General features: G+C 39.5%; 1 protein-coding gene across 3 annotated transcripts in view; it reads left to right on the forward strand.

Annotated features, from left to right (window-relative positions):
* The window catches only part of LOC149822172 (pleckstrin homology (PH) domain-containing protein), a 348,671-nt gene that overhangs the window by 28,370 nt on the left and 304,120 nt on the right, over nt 1–16,181 (forward strand). For all 3 annotated transcript variants that reach the window (XM_089980112.1, XM_089980113.1, XM_089980114.1), the window contains exons 10-15: nt 6,440–6,610; nt 8,551–8,640; nt 8,728–9,046; nt 9,136–9,240; nt 9,320–9,415; nt 9,491–9,558. In XM_089980112.1, the coding sequence (XP_089836238.1) occupies nt 6,440–6,610; nt 8,551–8,640; nt 8,728–9,046; nt 9,136–9,240; nt 9,320–9,415; nt 9,491–9,558 (849 nt within the window). The remainder of the gene's footprint in view (nt 1–6,439; nt 6,611–8,550; nt 8,641–8,727; nt 9,047–9,135; nt 9,241–9,319; nt 9,416–9,490; nt 9,559–16,181) is intronic.

Genomic DNA, 16,181 nt, shown 5'->3' on the forward strand with positions numbered 1-16,181 from the left:
ATGCCTATGTTTCCGTTCAGCCAACCCATTTTGTTGGGGGGTTTTGGGACAAGACTTTTGATGGAGAATTCCGTAGTTTTCAAGATAGCTTTTAAATTCATTGGAAAGGTATTCGCCACCCGAATCGGTTCTAAAAATTTTAAAATTTCCATTGAATTGATTTAAAATCATCATATGAAATGTTTTAAAAGTTGAAAAAACTTCATATTTATGTTTAAGAAAATATATCCAACTAAACCTAGTGAAATCATCCACAAAGATAACATAGTAAGAAAAGCCTCCCTTGGATATCACCGGCGCTGGACCCCATACATCGGAGTGAATGATTTCAAAAGGTTTTGTTGTAAACATGGATCTTTGAGGAAAAGGAAGACTTCTCATTTTTCCAAGAATACATTCATTACAAACAAAATTTTCATTACAAAGATGCTTAATAAAAGGCAAATAAGAGATTTTAACAATGTTGGGATGACCCAATCTCTTATGCCATACATGAATATCTTTGTTTTGAGCAACATTACAAAATTGATTCTTGGGAATTTTAAGAAAATCAACATAGTAGAGGTCTCCTCTCCTAGAGCCTTCCCCAATCAATTTCCCGGACTGGCGATCCTGTATCCAACATTTATTAGAAGAGAATTTTATATCGCAACCATAGTCCGAGAGTTGAGAAACAGAAAGTAAATTTAAGTTTAGTTTTGGAATAAGACGAATTTTTGGGATAAAGAAGTCTTGTTTTTCAAAATTGCCCATTCCTTTAATTTCAAGAGGGGTTCCATCCGCGGTTGAGACAAAAGATGGAAGGCGGTTTTCAGAATAATTAGAAAGAAAACAATGACTTGGAGTCATATGAAATGAAGCACCAGAATCAAGTAGCCAAGATGTCTTACCAAGAGAGGAAGAAGATGACATAGCGGCTCCAGAAGTGCCTCATTTGAGAAGAGGTTGAAGAGCATCCATAATTTGATGAAGCGAAAGAGGTTCATTTGATGTTGAAGGCCGTTCCTCCGATTGGGATGCTAAAGCCGCAACAAGGAATTTCTTCCATTTGGGACAATTGGGTTTGATATGTCCCGGTTCTTTACAAAAATGGCAAGTTAATTTGCTATAATCTCTCTTGCCATATCGATCATTTTGCCCTTGATTTTTGAAATGGGGCGGTTTGTAGGTCTTCAAATTATTACCGGGTCTTGACACGGCATTGACCACTTCATAGTCATTTTGAGAAGGTGTAGCAAGAATGCTTGGGTTATTTTTACTAATCCCCATACGTGTTTCCTCACCACTTAGCTTGGTGATGACATCTTCAATAGATGGGGAGGTAAAAGCCGATAGAAGGGAGGACCGAATTTGCTCAAATTCGGGTCTAAGACCATTTAGGAAGTTGAAGAAACGATCTTCCTCTAGTTGTTTGTGCCTTAATTCAATAGCTTCTCCGCTCCATTTTGGTTCGAGCATGGCAAGCTCGTCCCAAATAGATGATAATTCGGCAAAATATTCCCGAATAGATAAATCATTTTGTTGAAGAGTCAAGGCTTTCTTTTGGAGGTAGTATTTGTGAGACAAGTCCCTTGACGTATACATTTTTTCAAGGTATAACCAAGCTTCGGAGGCCCTTTTAAACTTGATGATGTTTGCATTGATCTTGGTTTCTACGGACGAAAAAATCCAAGACAATATCTTGAAGTTCTTCATTTCCCACTCATCATGCTTTTTGGAATATTCTTCTAAGGCCTTTTGTCTATCTTCTCCTTCAAGAATTTTAATTTCCCCTTTCTCTATAATAGAAAGCTTGGGTTCGGGTTCCGATATGGAACCTTGAACATAACCCCAAAGACCTTTCCCTTTGATATGGGCTTCCATGTTGCCGGCCCAAACATGGTAGTTCGAACCACTAAGTTTAAAACCAAGGGAGAAGTGGGAGCCTTTTTCACCCATTATGGAGAGGAGAAGATGGAAAATAAAGCGTACCTTAACGGATTTTCAACCTTTTCTTGACAAAAGTTGCTTCTAAAATATTGCCCGGAGCAAATGCTTTACTCAAAATCTTCACTAGCTTGAGGGCACGATTTTCGAGGTGCTTCACAAGAGCCGAGATACACGATCTTCTTTCATCCAACGAGGCTCTGATACCATGTGAAAGTATCTCCAACAAGATACTAATATCAAGACCTTAATATTCTTGATATTGAACCCACCACAAAAGCAAAATAAGAACACTTTAGAACACTTGTGCACAAAGAGCACAACCCACAAATAACTCACAAATGCACAAAGGCATAAAAACAATGGAATCAATTTATTGAGAACTTGGGCTTTGACTCAAAGCCATAAGAAAATACAAAGGGGAGAACCCCTATTTATAACATCACAAGAGGGGCCTTGGAGGGGCTCCACCCATAGACGTTGGAGCCCCTCCAACGGTCACAAATGTGACCGTTGGAGAGGGCCCAACATCTATGTTGGTGGGCCCCCCAAGGTACCTTTTGGTACACTTACAAAAGAAATAAAAAAACAAAAAAGAAAGAAAATACAAATAATTACAATCACATCCATAAAGTGAATGTGCGCAAAAATAGAGGAAAAGACTAAACTACCCTTATGACTAAACAAATAGAAATATATATTTTATATATATATTTGAGTATATACATATACATATATATTAATATATGTATATGTATTACCATATATATATAAAATATATATATTACATTATATGATTATGTACATAATTTAACACATGACACCAAAATGGTGTCTCCCTGTGACAGTTTAAAACCACCATATGTTTTGTCATATATATGCTACTGTCGCAAACAACTTGTTTTTTTTTTCAATTTTTTGTTGTATTTCATGAAATTAACTTTACAGATATGATCTACAGGTTTTGCTTAGCAGGAATTAGCTCTTTGATCATATGATTATGACACGTAGCCAGGGTTTTATAAGGCCTGAAAAATCAACGGCCTACAATGTGTAATGTTTTCTGGACTCTTAAAATCATTTGTTTTCATTGCGAAAACATGATCCAAAAGCCGATCCCTAGCATTTGGACCATGCTGAACCCATCTATGAGGTCTGATTGAGTCAAAACAACCTACAACAACAACAACAACAACAACTACGCCTTCATCCCAAAACCATTGGGGTCAGCGATATGAACCAAAAAAGAAATTCATTTGGGGTCTTCCACATGAATCCTTTTCCTCCAATCATTTCTATCCAATGCCATGTCCTCGGTGAGGTTCAAAGCATTCATATATTTTCCTATCATCTCCATCCAAGTCTTCCTAGGCCTACCCCGACCTCTTTTAACTAATATATTTTTCCATTTCTCCAACCTTCTAACTGGAGCATCATTAGGCCTTCGCCGAATATGTCCAAACCACCGTAAACGATTCTCTCGCATCTTATTTTCAATGGGTGCAACACCTACCTTCTTACGTATCTCCTCGTTCCGAATCTTATCTTTTATTGTATTTCCACACATCCATCTAAGCATCCGCATCTCAGCTACACTCATTTTTTGAATATGATGTCTCTTGGCAGCCCAACATTCCGAACCATATAATAAAGCGGGTCTAATAGTCGTCCTATAAAACTTTCCCTTCAACCGCAATGGCATTCTACGATCGCACAACACTCCAGTTGCACTTTTCCATTTTATCCACCCAACCTTTATCCTATGATTTACATCCCCATCAATTTCTCCATACTTTTGAATGATGGATCCCAAATATTTGAAATAATCATTCACGGGGTAACTTTCCAAGGCCAAATTTTTCGCATTTCAAGCCAAGGAAGCCCCGTGCGGCACTAGGCCTCACGACCTAGTCAGTCTCACAGCACGTGTTTCCCACACGTAACTTTCTTACCCAGCGGAACGTCAACTTAACAAGCTCTTCTTTTCAAGAGATCCTTCCGAACATGGTCCATCGTGCATCTGATAGCCACTTACGTGCATAGCCGTCCCATACCGGCTAGCACCTTCAACCACCAAGCCAAACGTGCCTTACCGCTCCCACAAGCAAGCGCACGTTGACAAGGGCTGAAACGTGCCTTCGCAGCACTACCGACTTAACCAACATCCAACGCGGGTCATGGGGAGCATAACACATCCCAAAGCCTTTACCGATGCATGTCATGTCTCCAACCATCATGGCAAGCCACCTTTCCTCAAGCCCAACCATCCGAGCCAACAACGCACGGATGCCTTAGCCTCGCGTGCCATGGAGCAGATAGCAGCCCCATGGGCACGCCCCCAACATAACCTCACCATAGAAGGGACAAGATCTTTCGACCCCCAGTCCGCAGACCAGTTGATGATTATCTGCCATAGCGAACAGCACCACCCAAACTCGTTCGCCGGCGTTGTGCACTCACTTGCACAACCCCATGCCACTTGGCATGGTTGGGACCGCATCGCCGCACCAAGGGCCGCCTGCCTACGCACCCAAGGTCTTTGCCTACGCCCCATGGGGGATTTGAACTACACACGGACACCCCCATGCACTCCCAGTGCTGCCCGTGCGATATAGGGGGTGCCTATACCAAACTGCTGCAACATGTGCCAAACAGCTCAAACTGGAGGTCCCCTATATAGGTGTTTTAGGAGCCAGGCCCCTGCCAGCAAGAGGAACCCGATTAACACTTGGGGAACCATAAATTTCTCAACTTCGGAATTCTTCAAATCCGCCTTCACCCATGCGTTCCCCATAGTCCATTTACACGGTGAATCTTCGATCTTGGCCCCAAACAACTTCAAATGCTCGTTGGATTATCGCCTCAAAGATTGTGCACGCAACTGTGCCCACACTGCGCACATTGCTGCACATGCCAAGCCCATACCAAGCTCACCGCAACTACGTGCCCATCGCATGCTGTGCTTCGCACGCCACATGCACAACACATGACAATGGTCTGTGCAACACACGACACCACTGTTATGCATGTGCACCAAACTCTGCACACATGGGCAAGGCCTGTTTGCCACGGGGTTGGCCCGACTGCCTCATGCACGCCGCAACCAACCAATCCATCACTCTTGGGGCACTTCCACCGCACTTCACACACATCCATGCATCTGTTGCCGCATCTACGCTGCACCACACTTGTGCACATGCCACACTCCTTGCACAACCCTGTGCCCCACTCCAGCACAGGACACCATCTGTGGCATGCACGCGCCTCTTATGAATGTGCACTGCACCTTGCCAGTGCACATGTCACACACTCCTTTCACTGTCCAGTGCCAAGCTCAGGCACATGACGAAAACAGTGACATGCACACACCTTTTCAGCACCTGCGTTGCACCAATCCGTGCACATGCCACACCCCTTTGCACAACCTAGTGCCAAGCTCAGCCACACAGCACTATCAGTGGCATGCATGCGTCTCTTCAACCCCATGCACCGCACCAAGTCCCATACCTATGGCACGTTGCAAGGCTCTCCGAGATTTTGGATGCAACATCCTCCCCCACTCAAGCCATCGTCGTCCTCGACGATCTTTTTGCTTAACAGCTAAGGAGTTCCCTTCGATAACGCAATCCATTCGGATGTTGTGTACCTTCCCATTCAGTTCCTTTTCTCTTTTCATAATCACGGGACCCCAGCGTAGTCCCCATTCTCAAACGGATCTCCATGCCCGCACAACATCTTGCTGTCTCAGCACCTTACCCGTGTGCCCTCATTGCTCATTCGATGGCTCGGTCACTTCAGGTCATGTCTCTTTGGCCATACCTGGTCTGCACACCACCAGTCAAAACAATCTGCTCTATGATATTTAGAGGCGACATGGCATCATGGCACCATGACCAAATATTAACCCTATATATTATTATATGTTTGGTACAATTGTTTGTATATGCAATCTAGTTGGAATCTCATGGTGTAAGTCCTTTGACTTGATCTGACATTGTAGATGTGTTCTACATGCTTGATTTTGTAGAAATCACCTCGGATCATGTTTTTTCAACAAAAAATGAGGTTTTTATGTGTTAGGAAATTTGAAGCATCTATGATGGTCAATTTTTGGATTGCCGGAAAAACCCACTCACATGTCATACTCCAGCAATCCAAATGTCAATCCTCACATCACAAAAACAATCACAGAGATTGTATGTCAGATTTACCAAAACAAGAAAAAAACTTTTACCAAGTTGTTTGCTCATGCAAATGATTGTAGCAAATCTTTATCCTACATATATATCAAAGGAGAGAGGGAGAGAGAGTAATAAATGTTGGAAAGAGAAAATAAATTATTTATTTTTATAGAATCTAACATGAGCTTATGGGGTCCATATGTGCGAAATATCATATTTTCTTTATTGTTTTCTGTTCTTCATGATCAAAATATTTTTTCTCATGCTTATTTTGATAAAATTATTGCTTGTTTGCTGCTAAGAGTTTTGATAATGGCTATCATTTGCTGCAGCGGAAAACTGTCGTGGGATCAAGTTCTGAAATATGCAAAGTTACTAAGGCGATACATTGCTCTTTATGCATCTCTGCTGAGATCTGACGTCAATCATTCACTTATAAATGATAACAAACAGATTGAAGAACTCGATCGTCAGCTTGATGTCGAAGTCATTCTTCGATGGAGGTAAGAATGTCATGTTTTGGCTGCTGCTGCTGCAGTTACATAGCATTGCTCTTCCAAAGCATCTCCCCCACTTTCCATGTCAGTAATAAGGAAAAAAAATAACTTAGATTAGTTTTACATAAGGAGAAACTCATATTTGATCAGTAAAACACTAGTGTAATATATACCTCTAAGTGAAATAGATCGAAAGGAATGTTTTTGCTTTAATCTCTACTTTTCTCATTCATGATAGTCCTCTCTCTCTCTCCATATGCCTTATATCTGTTGCAAAGCATTTGAAATGTAGGTCTTAACTGTTAAATTGTATATATATACATATATTATATATATATATTATTGATATATATATATAATTTTTATTTTCTTTATTTTATTTTTATTTTATCTAGTTCATTTAGAATTAGATCTAGTTCTTTTAGAACTAGAGTTGGACTGGTCAACACTTTGTTGACTAGTCAAAAGAGTCATTGGACTAGCTCCAAAGACTCTATTTCCAGCCGTTGCTAGTCCAACGACTCTTTTGAGTCCCTCTCTTTCTTGCCTCTTGCTTGTATATAAATAGGGGTGTTCCCCCTCTCTTGTATAACAATGCTTATTGCATAGTGATGAATAAAATAATATTTATTTTAGCGCTCTTGTGAAATACCCCTTGTGTGGGTTTGGTATTGAGTGTGCCCTTTTGTGGACACTTTGTGCGTGTTCTTTTGAATCTTTGGTGAGCATATTGCGTGTGATTGAAAGATTCTTGTTTCTTTACATGGTGTGGGTGACCTGGAATTCAAAGCCATAATGAACTGAAAAGAACGAAAATGAAGAAGTGCCAAATTTTAACAAAGACAATAAATGATTGCGAAAGAAAAAAGACTGAAATTAAGCAAAAGTAAACACAACCAAAGTATTAGGAAATAGAGAATATGTACATGCAACAAAATAAAACCCCTCTTTGCTTTTTGGCTACTGCCTTTTTTTTTATTTGTAAGTAGCAGTTGGCAAAGGACCAGCCCTGATTCAAAGGGGATCGGCTGGAACTATGGAACTGTTGATGTTAGCGATGACATCACTAAAGATGTGCATTTTTTTTAATCTGAAAAAATATGGCTGCAGCAAGAGTATTCAGACCCGGTTTAATCTGAATACAATAAGCCCTTCCTTTTTCCTTTTTTTTGAGGAGAAAAGAGATTAAAAGGACTAGGTAACTTGATCACAGAGAAAAGCAGGATATATTAGGAACCAAAGAGAAAAGGAGATAAGATGATGAAAAACAGAGTAAATACCAGGGCTGATTTGGGGAGAAATAAGAAAAGGGAGAAAAGGACTTTATGGGCATGTTTGCTTTGGTCACAGGTGAAAAAGTAGAAGCTTGATAAAGTTGTTATGATTGTGAATCTCAAGGTCAACCTTGTGATCTACTTTCACAAGATTCAAGGTAAAAAAAAAAGCAAAAGCTATCTCATCTGGCAGTCACAATCACAACTTTTACTTTTTCATGTTCCACTAACCTTGAGTAAGTACGGATGGATCTGGTCATCTGGTCCTACAGGTAGCCATTGTGATGTGACTACTTGATGTTTAGGTATTGTTAAGATTGAATGAAGTGGATTTTTGGGAGTAATTTGGTAGATACGATCACATGAATGTAATTTAGATCTTTGATTTTTACTTACTTTCCGTATTCGGATTTTGTGATCTATTGGTTTTGATCAAGTGTACATGGCAAAGTAAGCAGAATATGTTGAACATGTCCCATAGGCCAAATTAAACATTGAATGATTTGATCTCCCTGATTCAAGATGGGTTGACAATAAGGTAACATGCATTGATATCACTATGGATTCTCTCTCTCCCCCTCTTGATGTTTTTGTGTGTGCGCACATGCAATATGCTATGCATGTAACTGGACATTTTTTTTTTAATTCATGCTAACATCATGCTCTTTTTAGAATGATGGCTCACAAATTAGTTGAACAGTCAATGGAATCTGGCAACCAAAAGAAGCAGAAGGCAAAAAAGTCGTGGTGGTCATTAGGATGGTAAATCTACACAATAAAAACTTGTCAGCTTTATTGCACATTGTATTCTTTGATTGATCATAAAACTTTTGCTCCCATTCTTTCCAGGGCAGGACAGTCAGCCAAGGATGAGTCTGAAGCTTGGAGACTCAGCGAGGAAGATTGGGAACAGCTAAACAAAATTATTGGTTACAAAGAGGATGAGGATGGTCAGTTGATGGAAGCAAAAGGAAACATGCTGCACTCCATATTTGAACTATACATGAGGCGCAATGCTTCAAAACTTCTTGCTGACAAAAAAAAATGTCTCGCTGAGCTATCATGTGATGCGTTGAATTGCTCTCTACAATTGTATGAATTGACAAAAATATTTGACTTGAAGCTGGGTTCTTACAGGCTTAATTCTCCAAATGGACTCCTTGCTGAGGTATGTATTGGATGAATTTGCTTTCTTTAGGTTTCCTTTGGACTCATAGGATTCGTAGCAAACTTATTCTTGTGTTAATTTTCTTACAGAGTGCTGACAGGGATGAATCTTTAGTAGCTGCATTCACATACATGCCAGTGGATGTTCAAGTTGACTGGAGTTTTGTTGGGAGAGCTTCTCCATGCTATGTGACTGTAGGTTAATTTCTAATGAGTTCAAAAAATTTCTTTGTAATTTTGTGCATGGAATAATTCATGTGATCTTCTGTGTTAGTACTTGAAAGATTCCATCGACCAAATTATTAGCTTTTTCAGAAGCAGTGCAGACATCAGTCAAACTATTGCTTTGGAAACTGCTGCTGCTGTACAGGTGAATGTTCAATCATATGGGAGTCTGATATTATCCAGGATGTCATCTTCATAATTTGATTTGTATTCATGGTAGATGACAATTGATGGAGTCAAGCGCACAGCTCAAAAGCAAATCACAAGGGCCTTAAAGGACCGTACTAGGTTCAATCTTTGTGACTCCTTTAATGATATCTTATGGATTTTGGATTTTTTGCGTATTTCAATGTTAGGAGTGATATGGAGTTCAAAGTTTTGGAAAGCTCTTCAAAAGACTTCTCAGGCCTTTTTAATAATATATCAATGAATTTTTAATCTGCCTTTATATATCTCACTATTTATTTCACTTACACTTGAACCATTCTAGGTGAATGCATGAATTGACAAACTTGATTAAGAAGGTAAGCTATTCTTGACACTGTAAGGAGTTTAATAATACAAAGCATCTGCTCTCTTAATTGGCCATGCAGTAAAACATTTTCTACATCCACTTGGTACAACCTCCAGCTCAATGAAAGTGCTAATGATAATATTATACGAACTATTAATGATCTTGACCACTAGACTGTGTAATGAAATGTGTCTCAAGAGGCAGCAAGATTCACAACCCACTAAGGGCACAACAACGAATCCACTAAGGGCACAAGAGAGAGCACACACAAAAGAAATATTTACTTTTACTAAATCATAAAGTGCACAACGTATGGGGTCTTAGACTCATAAATATTTAAAAGGAAGGAGAAAGACTCGCAGTTAGGCAGCTCTAACTGTAAAACTTAAAAAAAATAAAATAATAATAACTTGGATTCGGGTCGGATCCGAACCCGGACCCGACCGGACCCAGTGGAGGCACCACCCCTCGTGTCTTTTAAAGACAACGAGGCAAAGGGGGGGAGGTTCTCGAAACCCCCTTTCTCCTCTGCTCTCTTGTCTCTCTCTCCCCCGATCGCCTCTCCCACCCTCCTCGTTTCTGCTCGCCGACGAACCACCGCCACCGGCGACCCCCAGGTATGCCTCTTCTCCCCTCTTCTTCTCCTTTTCTTTCCGTCTCTTTCTCCCTCACCTCTCCGTTGCACAGGGACGGGCCCGAGTCGCCTCCCTGCTGCCCTAAATCGCAGGGGAGGGGCAAAGCCCCCCTCCCTGCGACTCCTTTCAGCGAGGGAGGGGCCAATCCCTTCCCTGCACCCTTGTAGGTAGAGGAGGGGGGGAGCCCCTCCCTGCTTCTTGTTACGGCAGGGGAGGGGGCCGAGCCCCTCTTTGCTCTCTTTTACGGCAGGGGGGGGGGCAAGCCCCTCCTTGCTCCCCCCTGTTACGGCAGGGGAGGGGGTCGAGCCCCTCCCTGCTCTTTGTTACGGCAGTGGAGGGGGCTATCGAGTCATGCGAGGCATGTAACTATCAAGATAGCAGGTGAGATTTTAGAAAATCGCATGCCGAATGTTGGCACAAGCTGTTGGTTGTTTCAAAAGATAGATAATGTCAAAAGCAGAGCTTCAAAAACATTACATCTTTGTGAAACACCTTTGTTGAAGCTCTTATTGGGAAGCTATACCCCTTTCATCCTAGAGTACTTGTAGTCGTGCACTACACGCTAGTACTGCGATGATCGGATGAGACGGTCGTGCGACCTCGAATAGTGCTAAATGTACAATGCTGTAATCACATAAAATGGTGACTAATCGCCTTCACAGGCTAGATGCCCGAGTGGTTGAAAGACCACATCATAGAATGTGTCGTTAGTTAAGCAACACCTAACGCACCCATTCGCTTCTTGTTGTCTGTCAAGGGAGAGGACAGAGCGGTACAAAACTCTGATGGACAGGTTGTTAACAACCACCCCACGAGCAAAGATCCGGCCTCCCCATTCATTGGAATTAGGAGAATGGACTATCAAACATTATCTTAGGTGGTAGATCCCATGGACTTCTGCAGAAGATTCAAAATATGTCCGCATGTGTCCTTGTTTATGGTACTCATGAACCAAGATAAAATCTTGACTTGTCCAACCTCTTACTCATTTATGACTCTAATACCATATCAAGGTGATAGGTATAAGAGAGATTGAGAGAAACCCAATAAGAGAGAGTGAGAACCCCTCTCTATCGGGATGCACTGTTCATTCTTTAGTAAGAAATGAAGAATGCATGAAAGCCCTCTTACTAAGGTTACAATCAAAAGAAAGTAACAATGACACACATGTTCTTACTTAGGACCTATGTACAAATATATACAAGACAAACTGAAATTTTGCAACTATACCCGTATAATTCAACTTCAAGGATGAGATGATTCTTAATTTTCTTTTAAGAAAAAAAAGTTGATATTTTAATTAAATAGAAAGATGTAATTGTTATATTTTAAGAAGGGAAAAGTTATTTCATTCATCTTTATTGTAAGGGATTCATATGGCCATAGTGAGGAAACTAAAAGATTTTCATCAACCTAAGGTGTGTAGCTCTGTTTACCTTTGCCCCTAGTTTTATACTTTCCATGATTCCCACTGCTAGTGGGAGTGCCATTGAGAAAATCTTGGAATGAACATGGGTTAGTTTAGGAGAACTGGAGAATTTGCTTGAGATGCTTTTGCTTAATTTGGTTTTTGTATTTATTGTGAACTCAAAAATTAACAAATGGTTGGGTTAGGATCTTTGGCATGGAAGCTGGGAATAACACGTGGCTTTTGAGGTTTTTCCTAGGGTTACCAGAAACTTCATAGATAGGTGGGAAGCGCACTTCCCATAAACTCGCTTTGGAAGCATGATACTCATCGCTTTAAAAACTTGATGGGAATCTCGATTCTCTCACGTTTCTTCCATGTGCTTTTCTCACACTTTTCATGTTTTCCATGTGTTTCCTTTCACGCTTCTCATTCACTTCTCATGTACTTTCTATGAAAATCTCTATAAAAAGAGATTTTGTGTATAAACACAATACTAGAAACACAAAGTGTGCACAAAGGCATAAAAGGAGAACTCTCACAAGTGCACGGATACAAATGCACAAACGTAAAAAAAAAATATCAACTTCAATATCTTGGGTCCCAAAAGGGAGCTTTACAAAAGTGTAAGTTACAAGGAGGTAACACCCCATATTTATAATACAAGGGAGAGAGGGAATGAGGGAGTGTTGGGCTCCCAACGACTCTAAATAGAGTTGTTGGGAGTTCAACAACTCTCTCTACTTTATGCTTTTTAACTTTGGTAAAAAAAACATAAAGCCAAATAAGTCCAAAAATAAACTAAAAAAGAAAAAGAAACCTAACCTAATTAAATAAACTAACCTAATCCTAACTAAACTTAAAAGTAAACTAAAACTATGAGATTACATATTAAATTATGTTACATTATTTAACACCCCCCCTCAAACTTAGGGTGACATAACCAAAAGTTTGCCAACAAGGAAGTTAAATCTTGCAGAGCACAACGCTTTGGTGAAGAGTTTGATAGTTGGTATTCTGATGTAATATATGGAAGGTCTATGGTTCTTCTTAAGTATTCTTCACGAACATAGTGACAGTCCATCTCAATGTGCTTCGTGTGCTCATTAAATGTGTGATTTTTAGCAATGTAAATTGCACTTTTATTATCACAACATAGTTTTGTGGGTCCTTGAACTTGAATATTCATATCTTCTAGCAAGTTGCGAATCCAAACAATCTCCATGGTAGTAGATGCCATGGCTCTATATTCGGCTTCTGTGGATGAAAGTGAGACCTTATGTTGTTTCTTGCATCTCCAAGAATTTAAAGATTCTCCTAAAAAAATACAAAAACCAGTGGTGGAGTGACAGTTATTTGGGTCACTTCCCCAATCAGAGTCAGTATAAGCAATTAAATTCAATTCAGATGAAGAAGATAGAAATACCCCATTGTTTACTGTACCTTTTATGTATTTGATGATGCGGAGAATGACGCTCATATGAACTGTGGTAGGTGCATGTTGGAACTGACTAGCAACATGTACTGCATGAGAAATATCAGGCCTCGTAATGCTGAGATACGTTAAAGATTCAACAAGTTGTCAGTAAGGTGTGAGATCTTTTAGGAAAATCCCATCATCAATCTTCATCTTTGAACCTACTATTTCAGGAGTTTCACACAAGGTTTTAAAACCCGTGACTCGGAACTCGACTCGTTCTTTATTGACTCGTGACTCGGCGGGTCAACTCGGTGACTCGGACCGGGTTTTGTTAACTTTTGATTTTAAAAGAAAAACAATATATAATTTGTCTGAAACCATGTTTTTTAGTAAACATAGTCTCCAAATGTCTGTAAGAATATAAAAACAACTGCAAAGAGCTATAGAGGTTTGCTTGAATAATTGAATTTGATATCTATACAAGCACTTTGACTAATTCATGACTTGAATTAGAGGATTTGGTCACCATGAGTTCAGTCTTCTACTACCTAAGGTTCCTAAAATGGCCAATCATATATGCTAGCTTGTTTTAAAAGTTTTAATTCCCTCTCTAACAAATCCATAAATGTAAAACAGGGATATATGTGCATATTGAAAGTTTACAGAATGCCCAATATCAACCTAAATAAGCAATTTTCTCATGTATAAAACTATGCAGGAAATATATTAATGGCACAACTATAAAAAGACTACTAATATTTGAATATGTACAATGCTTGTTCACATAACAGATGGATGATGAAACCTAAATGTGACTTCCCATAGGCACAGTTGACCCGCCATATATAGTGAGAATCATTTCTTTAAAATATTTTGCTAGAATAAGTTGATAACACAGGGTGAACAGTAGTTCGAACAACATGGCGATTTTATTCTATGGATTTAAATGCTTTTTTTATCTTTAAATGATTTTTATTTTTTTTATACAAAATCTGGGGGTAACCCTTGTTAAAATATATGTACTTATATATTTCGAAACTGTAATTTGAAACTCAAAAAACAAATTTAAAACATCCCAAAACTCGCCCGAGTCAGGCCGAGTCAAGCTGAGTCAGGCCGAGTCAAGCCCGAGTTTTGGCAAACCGAGTTTGCCTTGCCGGGTTGACTCGTTGGAGGGGCGAGCCGAGCCGAGTCAACGAGTTGACTCGGCGAGTTTTAAAACACTGGTTTCACAGACCTTGTCATTTGTGATTCCTGATCTCTCAAGAATCTCACAAGCAAGTTTAGTTTGAGACAAAGAATAGCCTCTGTGAGAATAGGCAAACCTCAATTCCTAAAAAATATTTCAGAAATCCTAAGTCTGACATTTCAAATCTTGAAGTTAGGGTAGATTTAATGCTCTTGATTCTTTTGACATCATCATCTGTTATTAACATATCATCAACATATAACAATAACATAACAATCCCTGCATCAGATTTCTTAACAAACAATAAAGTGTCAGTATAGCATAAAGTAAAACCATTTTCCGTCATTACATTGTTAAACATAGTGGCAATCCATTTCGATATGTTTGGTACGATAATGGAAGGTATGATTGCTTGCAATATAGATGACACTCTTGTTGTCGCAACATAGCTTTGAAGCTTCTGCAATATCAACCCCCATGTCTTTAAGCAGACTGCGAAGCCATACAAGTTCCATTGTTGTGGTTTCCATAGCTCGATATTCAGCTTCAGTAGATGATAGTGAAACTTTCTGCTGCTTCTTGCATCGCCAGACAATCAAAGAGTCCCATAGAAAGACACAAAAACCAGTAGTTGAGACTCGATCATTAGGATTACCTCCCAAATCTGCATCAGTATAAGCAAAAAGATTCAAGGAAGAAGATGAGGATAAAAATAACCCTTTATTGATGGTGTTCCGAATGATCCGGAGAACAACGCTCATGTGTACAGTTGTAGGAGCATGCTGAAATTGACTAACTGAGTGAACCGCATGGGTGATATCTGGTCTGGTGATGGTTAAGTAGGTGAGAGACCCAATGAGTTGTCTGTAGGGTGTGAGATCTTCCAGAAGAACCCCATCCTCCAACCATAATTTGGCATTAATAAGCTCAGGAGTCTCTACTTTTTTATCATCTGAAATGCCAGACTTAGAACATATATCTGCAACAAGCTTCATTTGTGACAAAATATATCCTCGGAAAGAATATGCAACTTCAATTCCAAGAAAGTATCTAAGAAAACCTAAATCAGATATATCAAAATTATTTTTTAACATATTTTTAACATCAACAATACTATTTTGATTATTCTCAGAAACGATCATACCAAGCCTTAGGGGCTTGTTTAAGGCCATACAACGCTTTTAAAAGCCGAAGAGTTTGACCTTGCTCAATACTAATTCCAGATGGTGGATCCGTGTAAACTTCTTTATTTAAACTTCCATTTAAAAAAAACATTTTTTACATCAAGTTGTTAAATAGGCCATTTTTTGGTTGATGCGACAACTATTAAAGTCCTGACACTGGTCATTCGAGCTACAGGAGCGAATGTTTCTTAATAATCAATTCCATATTCTTGTGAGTATCCCTTAGCGACTAACCTACCTTTATATCGTTCTAAACATCCATCGCTTTTAGTTTTGACTTTGAAAACCCAGCGACACCCAATAAGTTTTTTGTGTGGGGGTAGATTAACTATTTCCCAAGTATTAGCCCTTTTTAGTGCATTTAGTTTGCATTGCTTCAACCCAATGTGGTATAGATTTAGCTTGATTATAGTGAGCAGGTTCAAAATAAGAATGTAGGGTTATTAAACATTCTTGATAGTTGGGTGTCAAAGAATCATAGGATACAAACCTATTTGGTGGTATTGATATTCTAAAAGAATGTCTAATTTGTGGTTCCTCTGTAGACTCAGAAATTTGGGA

Source organism: Nuphar pumila, chromosome 11 (assembly GCF_984573655.1).
Source record: "Nuphar pumila chromosome 11, dmNupPumi1.hap1.1, whole genome shotgun sequence".
In the NCBI taxonomy this organism is placed as follows: Eukaryota; Viridiplantae; Streptophyta; class Magnoliopsida; order Nymphaeales; family Nymphaeaceae; genus Nuphar; species Nuphar pumila.